General features: G+C 35.5%; 1 protein-coding gene across 1 annotated transcript; it reads left to right on the top strand.

Annotated features, from left to right (window-relative positions):
- The first annotated feature begins 1,284 nt into the window (after positions 1-1,284).
- Positions 1,285-27,612, top strand: LOC149411268 (phospholipase DDHD1-like). Its single transcript, XM_089647545.1, has 12 exons — positions 1,285-1,832; positions 4,782-5,050; positions 5,839-5,981; positions 7,045-7,120; positions 13,036-13,166; positions 13,306-13,440; positions 19,995-20,136; positions 20,841-21,057; positions 23,212-23,379; positions 23,466-23,644; positions 25,676-25,785; positions 26,730-27,612. Exons 1-12 carry the CDS (start codon positions 1,509-1,511, stop codon positions 27,266-27,268), a joined length of 2,433 nt encoding a protein of 810 aa, XP_089503671.1. The 5' UTR covers positions 1,285-1,508; the 3' UTR covers positions 27,269-27,612.
- Positions 27,613-27,975: the final 363 nt, after the last annotated feature.

The raw sequence follows: 27,975 nt of genomic DNA on the forward strand, positions 1-27,975 counted from the left end.
CGAAGGGCGGAGTCGGCAGGCAGCGACTTCTGAGAGGGCAGCTTCCTGGGCGGAAGTCTGGCGACCACTCTGGCTTCCTGGGTGGAAGTTCGCGGGGTTACGGGAGGAGCCTCGGTGACCGCTCCAAGGGGGAGGGCAAGAGGTTTCTCGGCGGACGCGAGATGGTGACTCCTGAGAGGCGAGAGCGTGACTGTCAGAGCTGAATCAGTTGTATCCACCCGCGCGATCCGGCGACTGTGGCACGCCTGTGGTGCCGTGCTGGAACTATCGTGGTTCCGCTTTACACCACTTCGGTGCGTCTTCTCGAGTCCGTGGCGCTGGCATCGCCATTCTCACCGCTAGATTGCGCTGTCTGGCTGATTCCGATTAACTAACGGTTCAAAATCTTAATTTATATTTAAGTATCTTAACATTATGCATGCATACACTTAATTACTATCTGTTTGCAATTAAATTTCTAATCTAAGTTGACAATTACTCTTACATCTAGATTTATACTTAATGTTCAATATTTTAAAATTACGTTTTTAAATATGACCTTCAAACAATTACAATTTAGCCCAGCCTTGGGCGAAGGTTTGTTTTATTGCCGGGTCGCTGGCTTAACGTTCCCATTTCAGAATAACTACTTAATGAGGGTCTAGAGATAAATCTGCCGACTAATGGGTGTATTGCTTGAGTTGGCTTTCTAAATTTTTATTGCGATTTCCGGTCAGGCTCTTCACTAAATACTTAAGGTCTAATAATATCCGACTGCCGCCTCCGTCTGCGTGTAAAATCACAGTCACAGATGCAGGCGCACGTGTTTGCTTTGGCCTTTCTGTGAATTCAAGTCACATGGATACCTAGGGACATATCAAATTTTATTATAATATATGTTTTTGAAGTTGAAAAATTCACCGGATATCGAAGATAATTTTAAAGTTAAATTCATATTCTGTTTTTATATCACCACTGGCCAATTAATTGTTTCAAAGATCTGAAATAATAACAGAACATGAATAAAACTTTTACAGAACTTGAAAATTAACTTTGAAATAAACTAGAGAAAATAACTGGTCCTAACATTCGGAAGGTAATCATTTTCTTTTGAAAGGCAAATACTTCAAGCTTCACAAATCCTACTATGAATTATGAAATCCCGTGATTTTTCAGGGTTCTGCGGTTTGGGCTTTAAAATATTATTTCTACTTTGAATTTCTAACCAGTTAATTATAAAATACTTTGTCTCTGCCCCATTTTGACAGTCTAATCATTTTGACGTTTAGCGATAACAATACATTTCCCATCATAACGATCGATAGAAAATGTAGCCGAGAAAAACTGAATTTGATGTACGATCTTATAGTATATAAGTTTAGTTAGCATAATACACGTGTGTAGTCTATAATTAGATTAGTCGCCAATTTGTTTGGCATCCATTTATACTCGGTACCTGTTTTCATTACATTGCACAAATTATTTCTTTGTTATCAGCAAATTCGAATCTCAAATTTCAAGTAAGCAAAATGAATTATCAAAAATTGTTTTCTCGGTTTTATTCGTCCGGCGAGCAGACGAACGGTGAAATTATTCAGAAATACGCCGGTTTTAGTGGAAATGGTTCTAATTTTCCGGGCATTTCGTCGGAAGAAGTATCTTCTGGTGGTGTCTTGGTAGAGAATCAAGTCGATGGGTCAGAGTTTCTTGAATATCAATCGCGTATCGAACAGGAGGATGATGAAGTCATGTTTGTGAATCAAGTTCCTTGTGAAAATAGCACAAGTCAGACTTGGGAGATTCCTAGCCCAGAGGACACCCTGGGGATAGTGGAGCCCTTAACTCCAGAAGAGGTATGCAGTTTTTTTTATTAGCACCCTTTTTAATTGTACATATAACCTTTATGTTTTCTTGAACAATGTCGCAATATTTACTTGACAATCGTGACATTTCACTACTTTTCTTCCCTTCCGAAAGTATTTTATGTGTCAAAGTTTTTTTAGAAAATAAACTGTTCCAGAACTACTTGACACGGTTAATACGAGCAAATTATTTTAAAAATACTGTGTATGTGTTTAACACATTCTTTGCGGGAAATGAGAAAACTCGTCATACGCCTTTTTACAGTAAGACGCAGGAGACGAGTTTACTCGTTTTGTTGCGCAAAGCGATAAGGGGCGGGAAACTTGTAAACAAGGGGTTCTAAATGGGTGCGGGGTCATGTGTTTTCTATTGTCGGCGGTACCCGATCTATCCACCTGTCAATACAATGAGTTTGAAACACAACAAAAAAATAAAATCGTTGTCGCGTATGTTCCGCTCACAAACTACGTAGTGAAAGGCGGTACATGTGCAAGTTTTGCAATGTGCCCCTGCATAAAGGAAAGTGTTTCGAACGCTATCACACATTGAAGCACTATTAGGTTATAGTTTTTTTTATATGTATTGAAAATTTCTAAATAATCTTGTAACTTTGTATGAATAAATTTCGATATGTTATTTCGATTGTGAAATACTGTTTTTTCTATGATTCCCAAGAAAGTAGAAAGTTTTTGTTCATAAAAAAAGGAATTACACATACATTGCTAAGTAAATAAATAGAGACATCTTTTTAAAGTAAAACACTGAAAGCTTCATCGAAAAATATCAAATAGATCATAAGATATGAATATTTTGCGGAAAGTCTAATTTTGGCGCTAAAATTTAAAAAAATACCAGCGGTTCGCCTCTAATTTGGCGGTAAAATGCCCGACCATATAGTTTAAATAACAATGAGAAACAAGCTATTTCGTTCAAAATATGAATTTTACGTCTTCTCTCCATGCCATGTTTTGACCCATATAATATGAAAATAGGTTTTTTGGGCAAATTTTTAAAATTAAACCCAAACTAAGAACCTATTTTAGTTTCTTAGAAAAAGAGCTATTCTTAAAACTTTTACATCCATAACAATATCCGCAAGTGAAAAATCAATTTTAATTTCAACAAAATAACTATTTGCATTATTTTCTATTTGTCCAGTTATACTGGATATTTACTAAACCTATTTATACCTATAAACTTTTATATTAATACATATACCTGCTTGTTCGTGTTAGATTGATTCTCATAATTAAATTCGGTAATTATTTACGTAGGTAAATATTTACCTTAAATTCTTGAAGAAAGGTCCAAAATATGATTAGTGCCAAATTGACATTTCTTAGCGTTTAACATTAGTAGTTTGAAACATACAGTTATAGTCAATCTACATCGAAAAATAGTCAATTTTAATGCTGCATTTAGTTTTGTGGAATATTTTTTGTGTTTCTCTATTCATTTCGTTCTGGTTTTGTTTCAAACAAAAGATGAAACAAAGTTATCATTTTTGCACTTGTCAGATAAAATAAAATCATTCTCTTCAACCACATCTGAGCTGGGCCAGAGTTTACGGCAACATTCCACTAAGCTGATAGCTGTGCGTGGCTGGTCACCGCGGCTGAAATATAACACGCTCTACTTGTTTATTATTTAAACGTACACTACCAACTGGAGCAGTTAGCCACGTGTGACTACGTTCTTCCCCTTGCTTATAGTAATAATTTTTCCTCAGCAGATATGCAACCCGTCATACCCAGTTATAAGAAGTTTTAATTTGTAGTCCCAGTTATGAGAAGTTTTAATTTGTATAGCAGCTCATCAAAAGATTCTACGCACATTTGTGCGTAGTAATTCCTTAACCCTTCAAGCTAATTTGTTTGGTTTTGCGTATAATCTCACAGAAATCGTTGTATCTCCCTTACTGTTGTGGTGAGAAATACGATCTAAACGGTGTTAGTAAAAGAAAACACCACGCTTTATATTAAAACTTTGAAGTTAACCACAGTAGAATTAAAATGTTCACCTTTATGAAACCAAAGATTTCGATCACAATTTGAAAAAAACTTACAAGGCTTTGTGATTTTTTAATTAATTATTTTTATATTAAACAACAAAAAGTGAGGTGAAATTAAAGTTTATAATACATTTGTCTTATAAAGAGAAAACACCACGCTTTTAGAAGTTAACCCCAGTAGAATTAAAAAGTCAAGGGTTTCGACCGCAATTTGAGAAAACTTATTAGACTTATTATTTTTATATGAAATGACAAAAAGTGAGGTTACATTATCGTTTATAATACATTTGTCTAATAAAATATGTGTTTTATAATAAAACAAATATATTATAATGGAATTTCACCATGAATTGTCAGTTTCAAAAATAGGAATATTAAAATATGTGGGTTTTTTATATATTTTTTCGTTATCAGTAATTTTAGTTAAAAAAACGCATAAAACCATTTTTTTGTTTACATTCAAAATTTTAACATTTCAAAAAACAAGATAGAATGTGGTAAATACACCTTTTGTGAATGACGTATAAATAAACAAACACAGGTGTATTCAGTAGTCATGTTTTCTTTTGCGTTTTAAATGGCTTTAAAGGTGAAGAAACTATACTTCTTCAACATCCATTGCGAGATTGAAATGAAAACACCTGGAACTAAGTCACGCAATTCAGTTGCGTTATTTAGTGTTGCTGCCGGAATTGAGAAATAACGAAAAATAAACACTTTTACATTTATTGCGAAAAAAATCATTTGTTTTTCATATTGAAATACATCCGAAGAAACCATATCCGGTGTGAAGTAATAAACCGTGGTGCAGAGTGCTAAAAAATATCTATGTTTGATCATAAATAATGATCATTATGAGAGCTATCTTCGATCTTGTCGTAAATAATGATTATTTTACATTCGGTAATTTGAAGTATTATCTTTCTAGGTGCGATGGTTCTACAAAGCAAAGGATGACAAAGTCTGGACCGTGTTTAACGGCTTTGACTCGCTTCTCCTGGAAGAGAAGTACCGTAGTCTCCCGCCCATCCCCTTCGTGGAGGATCCCCTCACTACACTCCCCGCTGAGGAGTTGCTGGCTCCAGCGCCCAAGCTGTCCAGCGATGAAGAAGAGCAGCAGAGCACTCTGAGTCCTGGCACTCCCAGGAGGGACCCCCATGGGGTTCAGAGCCCGAAGAAAGGGAAAGAGGAGACCAGGTGAGATATTATACCTACGTATATCGTATCTGCAATAACATGTTTTCTCAGGAGATTTTATTTTATTTTTCATTTTTGAATGCCGTACGTGAGTCCCAACTGCTCCCAACCTTCCCCAATAGGGATATGTTGTGGGACTGAAAGTTAAGGGGAGGGGAAGTAGACAGGGAAGGGGAAAATGGGGAAGTACCCGACTATTCCGATCTGGTCACTAAACATAGCTAAAGCTGTTTCAAGCAACATTTTAATTCTGAATGGTGGTCTTTCACCAGGGCGATACTGAGAGTGTCTAAATTGTGATCAGCTGACAAAAATAACATCATTACAATAATTGTGATTGATAACAATATATTTATTCAAAAGCTGATATGTACTTAGAATCGGTGTTTAATGGGAATCTTTCGAATGTCTAACTGACTAACAAACTAACCATCACCCCATTTACCCCAGGGGTAGGCATATAAGACGGACCGCCAAACAACTTGGTCTCACAAGGCACACAATCCTTGCTTCATCCGCATTCATACATTGTCTCATCATCCAAATGTTAAAGAAACAATATGGCACTGATTAACCATTTGATGACAATGTTACATTTGAAACACCCCATAACTTATAGGCGTAACTTTCATAAATTATTTCAACAGTAGCGCAATTACCTCAAAAATCACCGGATATTCCAATTTTGAAAAAGACAATTTTCTGTTAAATTGTATTATTATAGACACCATCGAATTTAGTGTTTTTTATTTGATGAACTATATGCGTTTTATATTTTAACATTCCAGACGAGCCAGTGAAAGCCATGACAGATCATCCGACCGCAGGTTCTCGAGGGCCAACCATCATAAGTTGAATTCCGAAGATTCCTCAGAGGAGAGCTTCGAGGACGATAGCTCCATAAACTCCGACAGGATTGTAGTCAGAGGAGGTAAATATTATAAATAGTGTTTTTTTTACATGCTTTGTTATGGTGTTTCCTTCTTTAAAACTATATAATGTACTAAAAAAATAATAACTAGTAATTCTATTAACAGTAGACCTCGCGTCTAAAAAATTATGTTTTTAATTTTCTCTTATTTAATAAACCAAAACCAAAATTTCCTCTGAAATCTTAAGATTTATAAGTACATACTTTAATACATACCTACTTAATTATCCATGTGCGATAGTGTGTTTAAAAAAAAACCCCTTGCGCGATAGAGATTTCCGGTTTAAATTCAGCCCTCATTCCTACCAATATTAATACGTAAACATATATGTATACCGCTTTCTGTAGTTTGAAGCCAATGAATCCACCCATACTTCACCTTTATCCCATATTTTAAGGTTATATAAAAAAATAATAATTCATTTTTGAGTAGCTATCGCACGAGTGGTTAAAAACCATATATTTTATGTAACATTTTCAAATAAGAAATTATATAATTTTTTCAAAGAAACTTCACTATCTCAATGACAATAGTGTTGGGTAGGTATGCATTTAGTATACATATCAGAACATGAACCCAAAAAGCCCTGGACATTGATGACATTGAAGCCAAATTAGTGTGTATATTACAAAGATTAGGGTGAGGGGAAATTGCCTGGCAGCCATCTTGTATGACAAACTTTTGAAATGATTTGTATGCAAAGTGGTATAAAATGAACTTTTGAATGAATATTGTTAACGCAATCAAATGGCTTATGAAATTTTTTTTGGGTATTTGATGAGTATGGGAATGGGGTATGTCATTAAAAAAATTAAGTAACTATTAAAGGCATTTTCATACATCTTCCCTCTCACCCCGCGGCTTCAAATCGTTCTCGAATTGCTGCGTCCAGGGGCTTTTAGTTTCATGTTTCAGAATGAGTTTATATGAAAAAACTGAAATAAGGTGTTGAGGTGAGGTTAGAAAAAACCGAAAAGGAGCTAAAATCAGTCATTGATCTAATGGTTAATTTGTTTTGATAAAGTTTTCATATCTAACTCACTAACTACTAACTATTTATAGGTTTATATGAAGTTGATGTCACTAAGATGACTTGTGAATCTATCTACTGGCCTGGAGAGAAATACATAATCACAAGGTACACGTTACGTATATATTATATGCTTTAATATACATCCATGTATCGTTACTACAACAGACCAAAGAAAATATAGACCTGCCCATAAGGGTGAGGCGAACAACCTAACTAGAAGGAGCGAATGAATCCCACAGTTTACAAACAACTTGCAATGTAGAATCACTATTTAGTCTTCAAAAATAAAATCTGCTCACAAATAATTAGTCCTTTGTACAATGGCGCCCAAATTGCTCTTTGTGTACGAACACGTAATTGAGAATCCTATATCAGGCGAACAAAGGTTTGGCTTGTTTCCAAAATTGAATGTTTTGTTGCAGTGTTTAGTTAGACACTTTCACAAATGTTTTATAATTTACTCACTGCAGTAAAAACAAACATGTGAAATATGAGAGAACTCCCTGCGGATAAAACAGAATGGACTGCACTACAAACCGTTACCTTAAATTCTGCCCAGCGTCTGGTTTTTTTCGATGAGCGTTCGTCGGAGGTCAAATTAAAAACGTTCTCATAGTTTATTTAAGACATTTTTTTTTAAAACTTCCGATTTAGTTGTCCGGGTTAAGTCTTCCCCAAAGGAAAAACTTAACCCTTCCACTCACTTTTCCACAAATGATCAGCTAGTCAATCAACACTATGTAAGTGCATTATATAAGTAAAATAAATACAAAACAATACAAGAACAACAACACGTCAAATCACCAGATATCAAATGGGAAAAAAAAATTCACCGTCTCCAGATATTTTCATATCAGAGGGTTCGGCTCGGTAGAACTTCTAACAGGGCCTATAAATCCTACTGATCCCTCAACATAAATATTTAAAAAATCTTTTGTTATCCTACATGTATTCAAAATGACCGACTTTTGCATCTTTATATATAAATTTTTTGATAGATCTAATACGCCTAAATTTTTAATTAGAGAGCTAGGTATAACGCCAGTAGCCGAAATAACGAATGGTAATATTTTTATAGTCTGAGAATGCCAAATTCTTTTTATTTCATTTCCTAAATCTGTGTATTTTCTTATTTTTTCACTAACAGATTTTTGAATATTACAGGAATTTGGAATAGCAACATCAATGATATAAGTTATTTTTTTAATTTTGTCATGTAAAACTATATCGGGTCTATTATGACTAATCGCTCGGTCTGTTAGTATAGTTTTATCATAATATATTTTATAAAATTCGTTTTCTAAAAATGAATTTGGTTCGTATTCATAATATGGTACTACATTACGGCAGTCAATCAAGTTATGTTTAATTACCAAATTTTGGTGAATTATTTTTAAAACTTGATTGTGCCTAAATGTATACTCGGACGGTGCTAATATAGAACATCCCGATATAATATGTTCTATAGTTTCCGGAAAAGCCAAACATTTTCTACACAAATCATCAATTTGATTTGTATCTTTGATTATATGCTTTCTATAATTTTTAGTATTAATGTATTTAGTATTTTTATTTTTTTTTATTGTTTAACTTATAACATTGTTACATTGTACATAAAATTAGGTAATAATAGGTAAAAGTGAAAAATATATGTTATTGAATTTCTACTCCAATGAAGAGTGCTAGCTCTTGAGCTTGGCTTAGGAGTTATTTCACAATTATTTCATGTTTATACATATCAGTAATCAACATAAATACAGTACAATAAATATAAACTTAAAAGAGGATTGTGACGTTAATTTTGGTTGTAACATGAATTGAAGTTATAACATTTGAAAGGTGATATTAATTTTTTTTAAAGATAAATTTGACCTTTTTTTTGAATAAAATAAAATCTGGTATTTTTTTCACTTCTTCGGGAAGACTATTAAAATATCTTATGCCTTTGTAAATGTAATTATTGTGCATTTGTTGAGTTGAAAATAGAGGAATTTGGATGTTAAAATTATGCCTTAAGGATGAGTTAAATTTAAGTTTTTTTTATTATAGTTTCTTTATATATTTGTAATATTGCGTCTTTTTTATAGAGGTCTTCAATTTTTGGTACTTCGAAAATTTTTAACAATGATGCTGAAGAGAATGTTGGTTGTTTTTTCAAAATTACTTTAATAATTAGTTTTTGTACCACTTTTACAGAGCTTAAAATTTTTTCATATGCACCTCCCCACCCAATGATTCCATACTGAAGTAATGATTGGACTAGTGCGTAATAGACTTTTTTCAGGTTGTTTAGCTTGAGAACATTTCTTAATCTAATGAATATATAGATACATTTTCTAATGCGCTTAACATGCTTGAACCTTCTTGGTGCCAAAAAGATTGTCACGTGATTTGCCTTCAGCTCGTCGCAATGATATCCAGATTGTGCATTAGGGCATGTCTATGTCTGCTTTGGTCTGTGATCACTACCCTTTCATGCCATCTCACTGCGTCTGGTCTTCAGTTTACCTTTTTAAATCTTGTTCGCTTATATCCAATCTTCCCTTTGAAGACAGCTGAGCGTTATTGTTATATCTTTGCCTTTTGTAGAATTACATGCTGGGATGTTGGAGTAATAGTCAAATAAGGTGTAATTAATACAAAGTACAATCTCAGATTACAGGTGATAATAAAGAGACACTGGATAATCTTGTACGCTCTTCTGTTCCTAAATTGTTGTCTCTCTTCTATGCTGTATGAAAACATATATCTGTACCCGAGAAGCATACGGATGCAAGTCCAAAAAGCTAAATGTTCAGGAGAGCCAAAATACTTTTTTTTCTGTAAGTTTGGTCTCATAACTCCTGCGGATATTCATGATATTAGATTTTTATTTTTTATCCTATTGAATCAATTAATTTTGTATTGAAAATGAGAAAATAAAAAAAAATATTTTATATGCAAAGCCTAAAAAAAATGTTTAAAAAAAAGCATTGTGGACTTGAGTCCTTCTGCTTCAAAATGATATTGAATATTTTGGTATGACACATGGTATATTATAAAAGGATCAATGTTGAACACTTAATTTGGAAGTAAAATAATAACTATATAACAGGTAAATAAAAATATCTATTTTATTTATATTTATATTTACCTATAAATAAATAAGATATTTTTATTTTATTTATAGGTAAATATAAATATAAATAAAATAGATCAATGTTGAAAACTTCATTTGGAAGTAAAATAATAACTATATAACGGGTAAATATAAATATCTATTTTATTTATATATTTTTTTAATTTAATTATAATTATTATTACAAATTATTGATATTTTCAATATCTTCGTCATCTGACAGAGAAAAAAAAAGTGAAAAAAAAATAGTGTGTAAAAAGTGCAGTGACTCTGGTACCCACTGTAACATCTTTTGTAGATCACCAAAATTTGGTGTATTTAATGCGATTGTTCAAAACGGATGCTCAAAACGGTTCCATGATAAATCAAGACATCGACAATTCAACACACCTTTAAAAAGTGATATAAAGTCATTAGAAACGATGAAAAAAAAAAATTAAACCTAACCTAACCTACTTAACCCAGTTAATAGAGATTTTGTTTCATCACTTTTCATGACTTTATATAACTTTTTAAAAATGTGAAATTATCATGAATTATCATTTTGATGATTTATCCGGTCACCGCTCAAAACACCTCTCCTTTTTCTTCTAATATAATAATATTTAAATTCAGTTTCCTGAAAACCATTTTTATACAGTAGCATCCCCGACACATTTACGTCAGTTCGTAGCCATAATACCGTTGATATTAGGAAACCCTTACCATTCAGATTCTTCTTTCGATATACAAAAGGTGATTGTGAACCATTTTAAAGGGAATTTAAATATTTGAAATTTTCTAAGTTCATTGAGTGTACAATGTACTGATTATTAGTTTTGCAATATCTGATGAATTGTTCCCGTTAATTTTTTTTGTCGTGCGGTAAAAATATTTGGAATTGGGTAGTTTTTTTTGCCCTTTCAATCGCTGAATGGACAGAGTCTACTTCCAGGTGAGTGTGACCACGTAATAAAAATTTATGATGAATGATCTTGAGGTTTTTAATTTTTTTTTAAACTAGCCATACGTAGGATATGGCTATTGTTATATTTCTATTTTGACCTGCACAGTTGTCAGACCATACGGTTATTTCTTCAACATTATCCCCCATATCGCTGTATATCCACTTTAAGAGGCAAGAAGCTACTTCATTTGCCCCCTGTTTTCCATCCCTATATAGTCCATTCAGTAGTATAATGATGAGGTAAGGTAAATGTAAGTAAAAAAATAAATAAGTGACATGGTCAGGTTTTCAATAATAATATCACCACCTATATTTCCATCAGTCTCTATACGGAAATACTCTTTTTCATCATTATTTCTTGCAGGAATGCAATAAATAATGATGAGAGCACTGGGATTGTTCTGTTTAGTTCCACAGAAAACATAGAAATTAGAGGCAGAAGGACGCAAAATGGACTTGAGTCTACATTCGAATGTTTACTTCCATGGAAAGCGTAGTAATGTTAGAGGCAGAAAGATGCAAGTCCAATGTACATCTTTATGCTTCTACGGTGTGAATGTGCTAATGGTTCTTGCATCCTTATATATTTTTGAAAATACCATAAATATTCAAGATAGGGCTTGCATCTTTCTGCCACTAATGAACATGATAATCAGAGATGTGCTTTATTTCAAATAAATCCATTTCAAATGGAAATGCAAAATGCAAAATGGGTATTTTCCATTTTGCATTTTAAATGCTTTTCTAAAAACCATTTTGCATTTTAAATGCTTTTCTCAATGCATTTTCCATTTTAAATGCTTTTTTGCAACCTTCTTATTATTATCTCCACTCATCTTTTTTTCATAAGCGCTAAATATCAGTCGGTCCTCAACCTCGCTATGAGAGATAATTTACATTTGTCAAGTTGCTCCCTGGTAGGAGCCCTGGCAATTGAGTGATACCATTACAAAAAATATTGATTCAAATACTGAACATGGGGCCATGATGCTGTAATATTGAATGTAAGATAGCAGTTTCTATGTTTTTACGTTGGCAACATTAGTCCCGCGCAAATTTTTTGTGGTTTCATAATCTGTAGTCGTGGTGTTTTTGGATTAACCATCATGTAATATGTTTGTTCTACATTGATGTCCATAATTAAATAACAAAATTGTTTAAAAATTAAATAATTATTTTAATTGTTTGACCTGAGAAACCATTTTGCATTTTCGATGCATATTGAAAATAGGTATTTTGCATTTTGCATTTGAAATGGTTTTCTAAAAACCATTTTGCATTTTCAAATGGAAAAGTTTTGACCCAATTCCATTTTGCATTTCAAATGCTTTTGGGTACCCATTTTGCACATCTCTGATGATAATTTACTTCATGTCTTCATCAAAAACTCATTTCTTCAAATTTTGGACTTGCATCTGTATGCTTCTCGGGTACAGATATATATACATGATACATGTTTTATGACAGTAATTAATTTTCAAATCTGTTAATTTTAGAAAATGATTATCTTTAACACATAATGTAACATTGATAATTCATCACATTTTAAGACACTTTCCTCAAAATCTTTTTTTCTTATCGAAACATATGGAGCTATATTGTTTTATTTTTGACAGTTAAATTGATACTTAAGAGCTCCATAACTCATGATGAAAATTATGTTGCAAAATGAAAAAGTTGCGTTGACTTGAAAAGCTGTATAAATTTCATTACTTTCTTACTGCTTTATACAAATATATTTGCTTCTTTTAGTTAACCTCTACAATGTTGGCCTTTTCAACGTAATCTATCCTATCATGCGGTTTTGACACGTTTTTTTTGTGTATTTTAGTGAAACTTTATGAATGACATGCACGAGATGGGCTTACGAGGATAGCAGCTGATGGATCACACATGAGACAGCCTCTTTGAGAAGGTTCAGGTCACAGGGATAAACTCACTCTTGGCTATTTCTAGGGGTCTGTACTTCTATGACGGCAGCTGGCAGCCGCTGGAGAGGTGTCACGGCGAGGTCCTGGAGGCAGAGCATCTGCGACTCTTCGGACAGAAGATTGGAGAGAACATTGAGAGGACCGCCGTACCACCAGGTTAACTAATTTAACCTCTTGTGTGCCAACTTATCCTTAAAGTATTTAAAAAATCATTTTTCTGAATATAACCAGCTATTCTGGGAAAACTGCTTATGGTGGTTATATACTATCTACTAATGTTGTTTGTCACGTTCAGGAGTTGCAGTTCACTCACAGCACTTTACCCAGTTCCACGTGGAGTGGATGTCCAACTGCGAGATCTACCTGTACTGGGGCGGTGCACCGAGGCAGTTGGTGAGGAGTGTCACCCAGAAACTTGGCTTCTATCAATGTAAGCCTTTACTTCTTCTTTAGTCCTTAACTCATTGCCCAGGATCGTGATTTACTCCAATTTCCGTGTTGGACAAAGCTCCTCCATTCCTCGCTGTCCCTCGCTGGATGGAGAGAGCCAAGGGCACTGAAGTTCAAGGATTCAAAAATTTACAAAACTCTTAAGATTATGATGTACTACACCTCTTATCAAAAGCCAGTTAGAATTTAATTGAACCATTTGGAATCCATTTTATAGCATTCATGAAAAATCTGTTAACCACTCAGAACATTAGAACGGCAAAAGACGTAAATATGATAATAGCGGTCAAGACATTAGAACGTCTTTTCACGTAAACGCGCGAGATTTTACAAAAATCGATTTATTTCCATCACTAGTATACGGATTGCCATGATTTAAAAAACAGAGTATCGATAATGAATAACGCTACGCGTCTGTATTCAACAATATCTATGGAACGTAGAACTGCATTATCTAAGCCGATTGAATCTGTCATCTTGTTCGTTCATAATTTATTGCGTTTCTAAATAATTTATTAAAAATATTTTAGTTTGGACCGTTAATATTTTGAGGTGACTAATAGTTTCTAATTATATTTCTTCAATATATAAAGTGTTATTTCTTTGTGATACTCAGAAAAAAGTACATTTTTCACGGCTTTGAAATAATGGTTATCGATTCTTACATATTTTTGACGTTTTCATAAAATATATATTTAGAAACGCAAATATTTACTTATAACAACACAATGCGATATTGGATTTCATAATCTTTCCAAAACATTTTTTAGAATGAGGCTACGTTTCCCAAGACGTGAGTTATGATGCTTTTAGCAAAACTTGTAAATAACACAAAAATTATCAAGTTTTGACAGTTTTCAAAGGAACACATAGTATATAAATGTCTTTGTCTGAGAGGTTAAACGAATCCAACATAAATTTTTAAGAAATATTAATTATAGGTTAGTATCCTTATTTTTAAAGTAAGTATATAATAATTCTAAGTCCTAATAAGTCCTTTTAAGTTGAAAAGATATTCCCAGTGTCTGGAAACTTGTTGTACAGCTGGAAAACTGGTGATCACATAGAGAACCCAAAGAAGTATTCCAGTAAATCCAGTCCAAAGGTCCGAAATCCATCGGTAGGGGATTAGTATCAGCTGTTAAATGTCTCCAAAAATTGTAAAAAAGTAAAAATAAAGTTTTTTGTGTTCTCTATGTGATGTAGATTTACCAGTTCCCCGCTCGTACTACGAGTTTCCGTACACTGTGTATAGCTGTTATAGATCATTTGTGTATATGTTAGGGTTTTGTTGCTCTGCATCGCACGGGAATGTAGTATGAAAAGCGATAAGCGAGGTGTTTCCTTTTAACTCTTTTCTGCTATGTAAGCCGTGAGAGGGTTAAGTCTCTTCGATAAACTGTCGCCAAGAATGTAGCAATGAAAAAGAGACTATATAAAATAAAAAAGCCAAAATACTAATTTAAACAATAGTACCAACAAATAAGAATGTATACAATGATAGATTTTAAGTAATATGTAATGGACAACTTACATATTTTTTAACTTTATTACATATTTAATTTATGGATTACGATTTTCTGCCGAGTTTTGAGATTCGCTCTGAATTTTTAAAGAGTTTTTATTTTTATTTGGCTTCGTTCATGTGGGTGTTTATTCCAAGTTTTAGGACCCGAATCTCTAGAAGCTATTGTTTTTGTGAACAGTTTTTGTTGTATCTTGTGTATGTTGAATTTAAGACCGAGTGTTGTAAAATCCTCAAAGCTAGTACATTATGTAGTTTACCACTGCAGTGGTGGCCAGGTTTCATGGGGTGGGGTTTGTCCAGGTCTCGGGCCGGATTAAGAGAGGCCGGTTGAGTGAGACCCTTCCACCTCTCCAGCCGGACTCTCTTGACTCATCGCCTTGCGCCGCAGTGGGAGGGATTGATTCATTCGTCTGTCACTCCTGGACACACTGAGGACCAGATGCCTATCCATCTCTCATGCCTTTTTCCTTCCTAGAACCTCCTCTCCTTCACTTCCTTAAAAGAGCCTCCATACAACAAACTCAAGGATGACATAGGCCCTGAGAGAAATTTTCCTCAGAGCCTCCTGCGTGGAGCTAAAGTAAAAAAAATGGTTTTGTAATACAGTCAAACTTGGTTATAACGAGCACGAGGGGACCGACTAAATTTGCTCCTTATAGCCATTACTCGTTATATCCAAAATAGGTTTATAAGAATTTATATACATAAACCTACATAGTATAAAGCTCTCACAAAACATACATATGCATTATAAATCAAACGCGTTAATTTTTTTTAAATATATGTAATATAGGTACTTACCCTAATATACAACGATTAAACTTACAACTACACTAATTATTATATGTAATAAATTGTACAAACACTTAACATTAAACAAAAGTTTTTATTTTACTCTAAATCGTATTAAAAAAATTCACTATCGAGGATTGTTTTAATGTTTTCACTTTAATGTTTCTTATTTTCCCCCTCAAAACACTTAACGCATTAAAAGTTTCATCATCTGGTTCACTGCTACCGAAAAAACTCACTAATTTATCCATCATATCACTAGCTTCCCCTATTGTAATTTGTTCCGGTTCTGTACTCATATTATCATCGTCGCTGCTTTCATCACCTTCATTGTCTTTATGCAACACAGACTCTACGATATCACTATCCGTTGGAAGTCCACATGTCGATAAACCCTCATCAACACGCACAAAGTCTGCGATATTGTCATTATTAAAATCATTAATATTATTCGTTCTTAGCCACTCTGATAATGGCATGTTGTCTTCTTCGTCGTATTCTTCATGCACATCATCAATTCTAGTTTTCAATGAAGATTTTATAAAGCAATTGGCAACTGTACTCAGTGATACATTAGTCCACGCATCATTTAAAAGAATGATCGCATCCAATATTGTTAAATTCTCATTCAACTTTTTCTCCCTCTGGCCAATAAGATGAAGTACCGCAAACCTCTGATAAAATTTTTTCAGACTGTTTATTACACCCATGTCCATTGGCTGTAATATGGATGTTGTATTCGGCGGCAGAAAAACAAGTTTTATATTGGATAAATTTTCTATTTTTGGATGCGCAGGACAGTTATCCACTACAAGAAGAATGCTTCTCTTCTTCTTAAAAAGCTCCCTGTTCCAGTCGGAAATATATTTGCGGAAAATCTCAGAAGTCATCCATGCTTTGTTATTAGCTGTGTACTCAACAGGCAATTTTTTGTTCTTAAAACATCGCGGTTTTAGTGATTTCCCAATAACAAACAGTTTTCGTTTATCCGTTCCGGTCATATTGGCGCACACAAGCACTGTCAAACGAACTTTTGACTTTTTCCCGCCAATGCATTTATCACCTTTAAATTTAAAGGTGTTAGTGGGTGTTAAGTTATAAAAAAATCCTGTCTCATCCGCATTATAAATGTCCTGGTCACGGAAATCCTTTCTCAACTCTGGCCAAACACTCTGAACCCACGCACTTGATATTACAGGATCCACAGATGCAGCTTCACCGTTAATTTTTGAATAAACAATGTTATGCCGATTTTTAAAACGATCAAGCCAACCGTTATTACATTTAAAATTGTCATTTCCGAATTGGTTCGCGAATTTTTCCGCTTGCGCCTTCAAAATCGGCCCATCAATAGCAAATCCAGCACTTCTTTGCACACTAAACCACTTTAGTAACGCTTCGTCAACGTCAGGAACCACGCACTTTCTAAATTTTTTAGTTTCTGTGATGTTATTCTCCAACGCAGATAAATAAACATCCTTATTTTTCCACAATGTTGAAACCGTTGAAGATGACAAAGAAAATTTTTTACACACTTCGACATTTTTTGCGCCGCGTTCCAATTCCCGAATAATATGGACTTTATCGCGAATTGAGAGACATTTCCTCTTGTTAGACATGGTTGTAATCGAAGGGTTTACTTCTGACTGACTAATCACTAAAGATATGATTTTAATAAACTGTGTACGTAGGTACCTACTCATCCTACATAACATTAAATTTATTGATTTTCGAACGAAATTGGGAAAACCAGACACAAATTTAAAATGAGTAGCAAAACGAAAGAAGTTGTAAAAAGGGAACCAAATTGGAAGCCCCAATATTCGTATGACTTAGGTTTTATATGACCCTTTTTACATAGTTCGCGATAGTACCTACCGAATAGAAATGTTTCGTAGAGCGGCAACTCAGGCTAAATGTCATAAAAGCTTGGGATAATCCGTCCCTAATGGTATTTTAAGGGAAGTCCGAGATCATCCTTTTGTCTTGTTTATGACTGGTTTCGAGAATCGGGTTTTTTTTTCAAACTCAATTATGTATTTACCTATTTAGAAATCGTGTTGACAAAAATATTTGGACGTTACATCAATTATGAAACCTCGTTATAACAGCATACGATTGTATGAAAACAAGCACGAATTAAAATATCATTTTATAATTGCTCATTATAACCATGACCTCGCTATTTCCGTGATCGTTATAACCAAGTTTGACTGTAATTCTATTTTGATAAAAAGCACTTGAGTCAGAACACTACCTAGTTGAAAATTTAATTTCAAATGTCATAGTTCGCTCAAATCTGCTTGTTTATTGAAATCCTATTACATATAACTAGTTATATATTCAATACTATATAGTATTATTACATATTCAATACTAGTATTATTACATATTCAATATTAGTATTATTACATATTCAATACAAGTATTATTACATATTCAATACTAGTATTATTACATATTCAATATTAGTATTATTACATATTCAATACTAGTATTATTACATATTCAATACAAGTATTATTATTTACATTTTATGAATGTACTTTAGTCTAACTCTTTTACACAGGTTTATACAATTTCATGCCATTCTATTTGTGTAAAGAATCGATATTTACCTTATTAAGGAATGCTCACTATGATTCATTATGAATTATTTTATTGAAATGTATGAGCTTTCTTTATAACAGTTATTAATGCTCAGAATTTGTGTATTCTTTGGTTGGAATTGAATTTGTTTGATTGGCAGCATAAGCTTTGAATGAAACCACTATACAATTCGGTTGTGAGAAATTTCTTCTTTCAAATTTATTATTTACTTACTAGCGCAGACCCGTGAAAATCGCGGGATATTATTATTACAATTTTGAAAAGACCGTTAAAATAATTTTCTGTTAAAATATTGTAATGTAAGTAGGTAATGACGCTTAAATTCAAAATAAATCCGAGTGTATTGAACCCGAGTTACAATCACAGACTAACCTACAACTGAAATGAGTACTTTTGATGATATATTTTAAGTGATTTTGCACAAAAACGGCGCCATTCAAATCATCCAAATATTATTATTATTATGTATACACAATATATTTTTTAAAGAAAGGCAAACATTCCCTGATTATGAATAACCTGACGACGTTTGCATAACTATTGTCATCATTATCAAGCAGAAGATGTTGCTTGTGTTATTGATTTATCTTTTCTTTTAATAAACAAACAGCTTATACAGGGTGTCCGGAAACTCGTAGTACAAGCGGGAAACTGGTGAATCTACATCACATTTGGAGTCGATTTTGTAGTATATTTCTTTTTTATTTGAGCTTTCGTTATCGAGTAAATCGAGTTAGAAGTTGATTTTTTTTTTTTTTTTTTTTTTAATCAAATTCTTATAAATTATTACTGAAGATCAAAGTACCCAACTAATTAAAACTATTTGAAAGTAAAACAAATGAAGAAACTCGGATTTGAAGCATTATTTTGAAATCACCCTTCATTTAACCCGGTGTAATCATAAAATATTTCTGCTCTGCAGGGTTAAAACATCTGTTATTCAACCCTAAACACCAGAAAAAACTTTAACCCTAAAATAGCCGAAAAATATTTTTTTTTTGGTTTATTTTTTTTTTTTTTGAAAATGCTCAAATCAAAAAACTTTATGTTTTTTTGGGTTCCCCATGTGGTGTAGATTCTCCAGTTTCCCGCTTGTACTACGAATTTCCGGACACCGTGTATAATACAAAGGTCATATGAGGTTAGTTAGTTATCAAAAATTTTATAAAAATCCCCTCATAAGTATGTAACTCCAACTAGATGCTGATTAACCAATTTATCATTTATTATTATTATTTTTTTTTTTATCATTTTCACAATGTCATTTAATGTAATGAAATATTATATGTATCAAATAATATGTAAACATTAATTTATGTATTAAATATGTCTGTCTTGACACAGGTTTATCCTAGTGAGACAGATAACGAAAAAAAACCTCTAAAAAAAACTTTATATTGATAATAAAAAAAAAGAAAAAAAAGTTAAGGAGCCAAAAAAGTTTCTTATGCCAAAGTTGCGTATAGATTGGAGTTTAAAACTAATTATTAGGTAAAGGGGAGAGGAAGAGGAATATAAGATGGGGATAGGATAGGAACACAATGTATTTGCACACTCTGCTACTAACCGATTGTTTAAATAATTTTGTGCTTGTGTATTTCTAGCTACTGGATATCGCCTGAGGAGAGGCTACAGGACCCTTGCCTCGGTGTCTGAGAGACCTCCGGATATAACCCACGTGGTGTTTGTTATACACGGCATCGGACAGAAGATGGATGAGGGAAGAATTATCCGTAACACCAATTCGTGAGTACCACAATCTTCAAAAGGTTATTTGGGGATGCAAAGCAAATACAGTAATGTCCACGTACATCAATCATTGAAAACGTTACACAAACAACATAGAACAATAGAAACAACATATGGCACCATATGGGCATAAGTGACTTATGAATCTTTGGATCACGACAAATGTGTTTTACTTTTTTGAATTTCAAATTGCCACCAATTATTAGCGCTAAATAAAAAATTACTTAAATTTTCATTTAAGCCTCAATTAGGCAATTTTATAAAGTTGTATGTGAAAATTAATATGTTTAGTAAATAGGTATATTTATTGAGCAAGGTCGGCCTTCGTGGTCAAGGGTAAGGCGTTCGACAGGCAATTCGGACGTCACGAGTTCATAAGCCGGCGTATGCAAATGAATTTTATTTAATACAGAGGAGTTTGGTCGTGTTTGGAGACCAGATCCGAATAGCCAGGAACTTCCCCATCTTCCTCTTCTCCATTTTCTTCTCCTCGCCACTACCTTCAGTCTAACAATATACCTCAGTTGGGGATGCTTTAGTCTCATTGGTTCCAGATGATTGGGAGCAGTTGGGACTCTCGTGCGGTATTCACACAAAAAAAGAAAAATATGACCCATCCCGAGTTATATAACCATATCTGAGGATCTTACAAACGTACGTTGACTCTACCCAGCCTAATAATGCAATATTGTAATCCACAGTTTGCGAGTGATCTGCGAATGGCTCCGCGTGCACCACCCGTGCGGGGGCCGCGGGCGCGCCGAGTTATTCCCGGCGCGCTGGCGGGCGGGTGCCAGGGGGCGGGCAGCGGGGCTGCTGGCGGCCGCAGCGCCCCCCGGTGCCCCCGCCCTACGCAGGGCCATCAACGAGGCCGCCATGGACGTTATGTATTATACCAGCCCGCTCTACGGGAGACAGGTGAGAATGTTTTTATTGTTTGGTGTGACTGTAGATAATACAAACAAGGGAGATATGGCATGGAAGCATATGTGACGGCCGGCATAGTCCAGTGGTAACGCATTGGACTGCCATTCCGAAGGTCGCGGGTTCGAACCCGGCGTGCGCAAATAAATTTTATTTGATTAATTTGTGTTATTTCACAATTAATTAATTAAAATAATATATAGTATATTTGCGGCGCGTTCCAGAGTGGAAGATACTCTCAGTATCGCCCTGGTGTAAGACCACCATTCAGAATTGAAACGTTGCTCCAAATGGCTTTAGCCGTGTTTAGTGACTAGATCTGAATAGCCAGGTACTTCCCCACCTTCCTCTTTCCATTCCCCACTTACCTTCAGCCTCACAACATCCCCCAATTGGGGATGCCATAGTCTCACTGGCTCCAGACGGGAGCAGTTGGGACTCTTGTGAGATATTTACTAAAAAAAAAAAAAAAAAAATATGTAGTATGGGTAGAGATGGCAAAATTTCGTTTTAACTAAAAACGCGAAAAAATATTTATGGTTCGAAAATAGGTCATTTATAAGTTTTCTTTGCGTTTCAAGGCATTTGAAAGTGTTTCCAGTGGTTTCTATTTCGCGAATTAACGCGAAAAAAGGGGTTTTGGCCGTATTTCAGCTAAATTATTCTATTTAGCGAAATAGGCGCGAATTTCCCGAAAATACCGGGTATTAAAATAATATGTGAGAATGCCCCTGTAAATAGTGTTGATGCAGAGCGTTTTTTCAGTCACTACAATTTAGAACTGACTGACAGGCGTACGAGAATGAAGGAGCCCACTATTGAAACGTGCGCAATGCTATCATTCAATCAGTAAAGTGCCATTTCCATTGTTTTTTGTATTTACCTGTATTTCAAATATGCCTACTTTATTTCATTTTTGGAAGCCTGTCCTACCTCTTTTTACAATTTTGTTACTATTTTATGTGTAAATATTTAATATTTTTTTATTTATACTGTACGCTGAATTTAAACGCTTTCCGAGAATATAGCGTATTTCAGAAGTCAAAGAACCATACAAATTGGAGAAGCTGATACAGTAATATTTAGTCCAGTACAACTAAAGAAGAATTGAGAAAAATGCATAAGGAAGGTATTTTCATGTGAATGTTCAGGGAAAAGTATTATGCCTACTTTATTTCATTTTTGGAAGCCTTTCCTACAATTTTTTATGATTTTGTTACTATTTTATGTGTAAATATTTAATATTTTTGTACTGTAGGCTAAAATTGCTTTTTGACATTACACAAATTGTGCGAAATAGATTACGCCTATTGATGTTAATCGCAATCTGCATTTGTTGTGTTTGTGTTAGACCCGTACTTAGAGTTTCCTTCCTTATTAATTTAATATTAAAATTAATTATTTATAATTTTTCACATGGAAATACTTGCAAATGAAGGTTAAACATATATTTTACCAAAAATACTTAAAATATGCGCTAAAAACATTCAGGAAATAATTTTTTTTCTATTTTGCTACAAAACGCTAAATTATGCCTCAAAATGCTATAAAACGCTAAATTTCCAATTTTTAATGCTAAAAAATCTGAAAATTAATGCTAAATTTTGCCATCTCTAATTATGGGTTAACAATGTTGGCGACACTTTTGTGTGTGCGGTTTCATACTAGTAATGGTTCATGATTCATCTCCCTTGTTTGTATTATTGTTGGTGATGGCGGGAACCGTATAAACATGTTTCACAGTTTCTTACTTAATATTGATTAAGAGTTCTAACACATATAAAATTTTGTTATCTTCTTCTTAAGTTGGTTACTTGTTGCTGAGGATGGTGACCCAAATTTCCGATTTCCGGTGGATAAGGCTTTTTCACTCCTCGCGGTTCTGCGCTGTGTGGAGAGCTCCGGACACAGTGATACTTTGTGTATGATTGGTGACCTTCCTTTGCTTCTCCTGCCAGTGATAATCAATATGCCAGTGACCATGAGCTTCTCCAATAAATTGTAGGCAGACAGTTGTAAGCCTATTGTGGATGCCGGCTGTCTGGCCGGCCATGGAATGCTGAGCAGTTTTCACCAGCTCCACATTTCGAGGGTTTATCATAAGATTCTGTGTATCTGCAAATATCATAGTTCTGTATTGTCCGCCAGGTCCAAGATGATCTGCGCAAGGAGCTAAATCGGCTCTACACCATGTTCATGGCCCGCAACCCCCACTTCACCGGGCACTTCAGCGCCGTGGCGCACTCCCTCGGTAGTGTCATCCTCTACGACATCATCATCGACTACCAGCTGGGTTGCGAGAAGTGTGCCGGAACGGTGAGCCAACATCAAACAAGCTATTATTACAAGACAATTTGCGCAAGGAGCTGTATACAATAATATTTCCTTGTGTTGTTCCTCAGCAAAACCTACCGAAGCAGCGTTTGCTGTTCCCGCTGCAACAGCTGTTCTGCCTCGGCTCCCCGCTGTCGGTGTTCCTGGCCATGCGCCACCCCAACCCTTCGCTGCAGGCCGTACTGCCCAAGGAGTTCACCCCGCGCCTATTCAATGTCTTCCATCTGTCCGACCCTGTGGCCTACAGGTAACTGATTCATGCTGTTTTTTTTATAAATTAGAGTTACTTGTTGTAGTTATAGTATACTCGTACTCTCCTAGCCTTTTGTAACTTATATTGAATTACATATAAAATATCATTAGCTTAATTATCATCACATCTCTACACTTTTGAATTATGGTCTCTAAGCTACTTCTATTCTCATTGTTTCCATGCTTCGCGCTACCGTGTTTGTCAAGAAGGTTTTCACTATGCCAGGAAGATATCGCTGTTTCACCATCGTCGCCATTTAACCCTATGTACCCATGCTCGTTCATGCTCAATGTTTTACGCTTATTCGAACATGTCTCAACGTGTGTACCTTCTCGCTCAATGCTTTTGTGTTCAATCTGGCGCGTATAATGTAGTAGAGCTAATTTATTTGGTAAAATTGTTTAATTATGGATGTGCAAAAGAGCATTTGTTCAATGGATGAAGGTGTCAAATTGTATCGATACTTCTATATTACTTCCTACTTATGTACCTGTATAATATTTTAAATATGTGTATCAGGCATACCTACTAATCTACTGCACTGCTTGTGAGTATATTGTGTAAATATTTACATAATTGTACATTTATGTAAAAGCCTTTTTAACCGGCGTAAATAAATAAATAAGCAATGCAAAACGGTAACGGGATAATTTTCGCAGATCGTTTACCCCCCTCCAGAGCGGGGTGATATTTAACAAAAATGGCAGAGAAGTTGGCATACCACACAACTCTGTCACACTTTGATTCATATTTGGGGATCAGGTGAGAGGCACGAAATGAAAGAAAGTTGTGAAGGTCACATGTGTTTATTGGTGAGTCAGTGTAGCCGTAACGAGAGTTGACGCTGGACAGAAGAATACACCGGATGCTGGCTGTGATGGCAGGTCAAGCGCGGGTCAGTGAGTCGACGCCGGGCGCTGGTGACTGGGACTCGATGGAGGTCAGGCACTGGCGAAGAACGTAGGTCTTCAGGCACTCCAGTGCTGACGAGACGGCCGAAGGTGCGACAGACCTTGTAGACGGTTGGACGGGAGCGGCGTGACCATTGAGGATGCTGCGTGTCCTCGTGGTGGTCATGATGGCGTGGAAGAAGCGCTGGTCAGAGACGCTGGAACCAGGGCGCTTGTAATCCGAGTAGTGCTTGCCAGGAACGGCGATCTGGACAAGGCGCTAAGATGATGTCCCGATAGAGTCCATGGTGGTACGGGCGAAGCCGGGTATACGTCCTTCGCGCTAGTAAGAAGAGCGCGGGTGATCACTCGTTGAGCCTCGTAGAATGATGACTGACTGACTGACTGACTCGCTGCGTCGGGCTTATTTATACTACACGGCCGATGGCGACAGTAGGTAGTAAATTGCAATTAAATCGAGACCACTCGCTCGGACTGTGTGTTTCGGGAACCTTCGACATTGCGGCGATTATGCATAGGCCGTAGACTCGAACCTTCTGGCTAGTTCTCGTAGTATCCCAGACGGACTGCAGTATTATTGTCGTCGATAGACAGGTAGGTACTTGAAGTACGTAGGTTACTTTGTTTACGTTGCGATTTGAATTGCAGGTACATAATTCAGGACTAGGTACTAAGTAGGTCGAGCGGTTTATTATTAATTAATTAATGTAGATTTTTCTCGACGCTACAAACTATTCGTATTTTATTCAGAACTCTTGATATGTACATATTTTATTTACTTGATTACCTTGCTTCTTCCACTTATTTGCGGATCATAAATTTTTTTCTGTTAAAACAGTATGTAGTAATTTATATTTTTTTATTTGGTACAATATTTTACATTTCATAGTACATACAATCCAGTAATGTTGGCCTCACTGGGTGGTTTACCCGTGCTGAGGCCTCCATTGTGTATCATTAATTTATTTTCTATTGTCACATCGTTTGCTATCTCGTTCATATTATATCTCTGAGTTTCGATTGAATTTCTATGCAATATGAATTAGTATTAGATAAATTTGAAGCTAAGCTAGTACGCACTTAAGGATTGGACAATTTGAACACATGCTTGCAGGTTGGAACCGCTGATCTCACTCTATAATGCGCAACAAAGCCCTGTGGTAATTCTGCCTTACTACTCTTCTCCCACCAGCAACATCAGTCTGTCTTCTTCCCCAGCCAAGGGTAAGTCTATATCTTCACAGTATAATCATCTGCGCCCACTGAATATTTAAAAAAGCACTGTTAAAGTATATAGCTCCCACGCATTTAACCTTCTCAATGCTGGCTTTTTCAAAGTAATCTATCCTATCATTTGGCACGTTTTAACGTGATTGTTTCGATAGCTCTTGGAATATTTCCGGCCGCGAGTTTCGAATAGAACGGGGAACGGAATGGAACTCTGAGAGGATGCCACCAGAATATTGAAGGCCCTACCTTGTATTTGGTATCTTCAGTGTTCCCTCTCTCTGCCAGCACAAAAACTCTACAGCGAAATTGCACGTAACCTGGAATCGAGCTAGCAACTTGTGGTGGGTTGTGCGGCAGAAAAGGTACTGTTTTGGTACTTCCCGTCTCATGGTGAAAAAGGTAATAGGATCGGTAGGTAGGGAGTAAACCATTAGAGATAACAATTGGTTATAAGCCCGAACAGTGCTTAAATTAGGTGCAGGCTGCTGGTAAAAAGTCTGGAGTTTTCAACAATTCTTCTGAATATTGCAGGAATTCAGTTTGTTTGTAAGCATGTTACTAGAATGTTAATGGTGATAGACATATTATGTTTTGGATGCTTGTGGCCATTTCTTAATGCTTAACCCCTTAAACGCCAGCGTATCTTTAAGGATATGTTTAAAAATTATTTTTCTGAATATAACTAGCTATTCTGGGGAAACTCCAAATGGTAGACTGTACACTATTTTTATAAATATTTAAACACGTTATCTGGTAAGTCGGTACAATTTACAAAAACATCATTTTGCAAAAACCAAGTAAAATAAAATCAGATGGCACATGGCGAAAATTTTGCGACGACACTCCAAGAGTTAAACAATCAATGTTTATCATTAGTAAACCTTTTTTTCTATTTGTCATCATGATGGTCTGTATCATCATTGGAACATGTTTTCCAGGTCCATGGAAGATCTGGTCCTACGTGAAACACCCTTGGCAGAAACCTGAGACAGGGACCTCTACGCCCACCGAGAGTCCTTCCAAGTCCTCCAAAGAACCTAAAGAAATGGAGCAACTTTCCGTTATGCCCTCCAACATTCCGCTGATCGTGGAAACCCATGCCATCATCGACACAGATTCCGCCACAGCAACATGCTGCACAACTTCTCGATCGAAAAGTGCCGATTACAGGGAACAGAACAAAACAGATATCGATAAGCTGCTACTGAGTCGGTCACCTTCCAAAGGACGTGGCTGTAGAAAGGAGCACATTTCACGTAAGAAGAAGTCTTCATTAACTTCAAATAGTGCCAATCAGTCGGACGTTGAAGATAACGTGTTGCCGTACAGGCTGGATTATACTTTACGAGATATGGGAATGGCGAACAACTACCTGTCTGCTATAACTTCGCATACGAGTTATTGGAATAACTACGATATAGCTCATTTCATCCTGAGCAATCTGCAGCCGGAGGTGGCCCGCGATGACGAGACGTGATTTGTATGCCGGTGATAGGTTATGATGCGTGGCTTATGTGCCTTAGTGCCTCAGACGGCAATATTGATGGCAATATAGTATTGGTAATCGGTGAAATGTCGGTATGTGAAATTAGTATACATATATTGTAAAGAAATTTACAATTATTATCATTGAAAACTTCTATTTGTGATTTTGATGATCGATTTTTTCATTTCAGAAAAATGTTATCATTTGTTACCTAACATTAGTTTCTGAAATATTAATATTATCGTCAATCATCTTTATAATTTGAATTAAATAAACAATAAATTTATTAGTGCACAAAATTTCACAAAATATGATTCGTAACTAAATCACTTGTAGTATTAAGCTGGGTCCAGACATGTTCTTTTGTCCGTACCGTACCTCCGTTTCGTATCAGCGTCGCGATCAAGAACGCTAGTTTGGACGCCCGTTCGGTACGGTACGGTGGTACGGCGTCTCGATACGGATAGAGGTACGCTCCGATCCATCGCGAGTCGGTTTTTCGACCCGTTCAAAGGCGATACGGTACGGGTCTGCGCCAGTCTGGACGTGTTCGCGGCGTGCGACATTTTTCTCTGTTTTTGAACAATTCTAACTCCCACCAACGTCGCCTTTTTTGTTTTTTTTTTCGTTATATTATTGTGAATAACAATGGAGGACGCGCAAGCAATCGTCAAATTCTCAAACACTTCCGCAGTCGA

Source organism: Hesperophylax consimilis, chromosome 26 (assembly GCF_061612785.1).
Source record: "Hesperophylax consimilis isolate HC1 chromosome 26, BYU_Hcon_1.0, whole genome shotgun sequence".
NCBI lineage: Eukaryota > Metazoa > Arthropoda > Insecta > Trichoptera > Limnephilidae > Hesperophylax > Hesperophylax consimilis.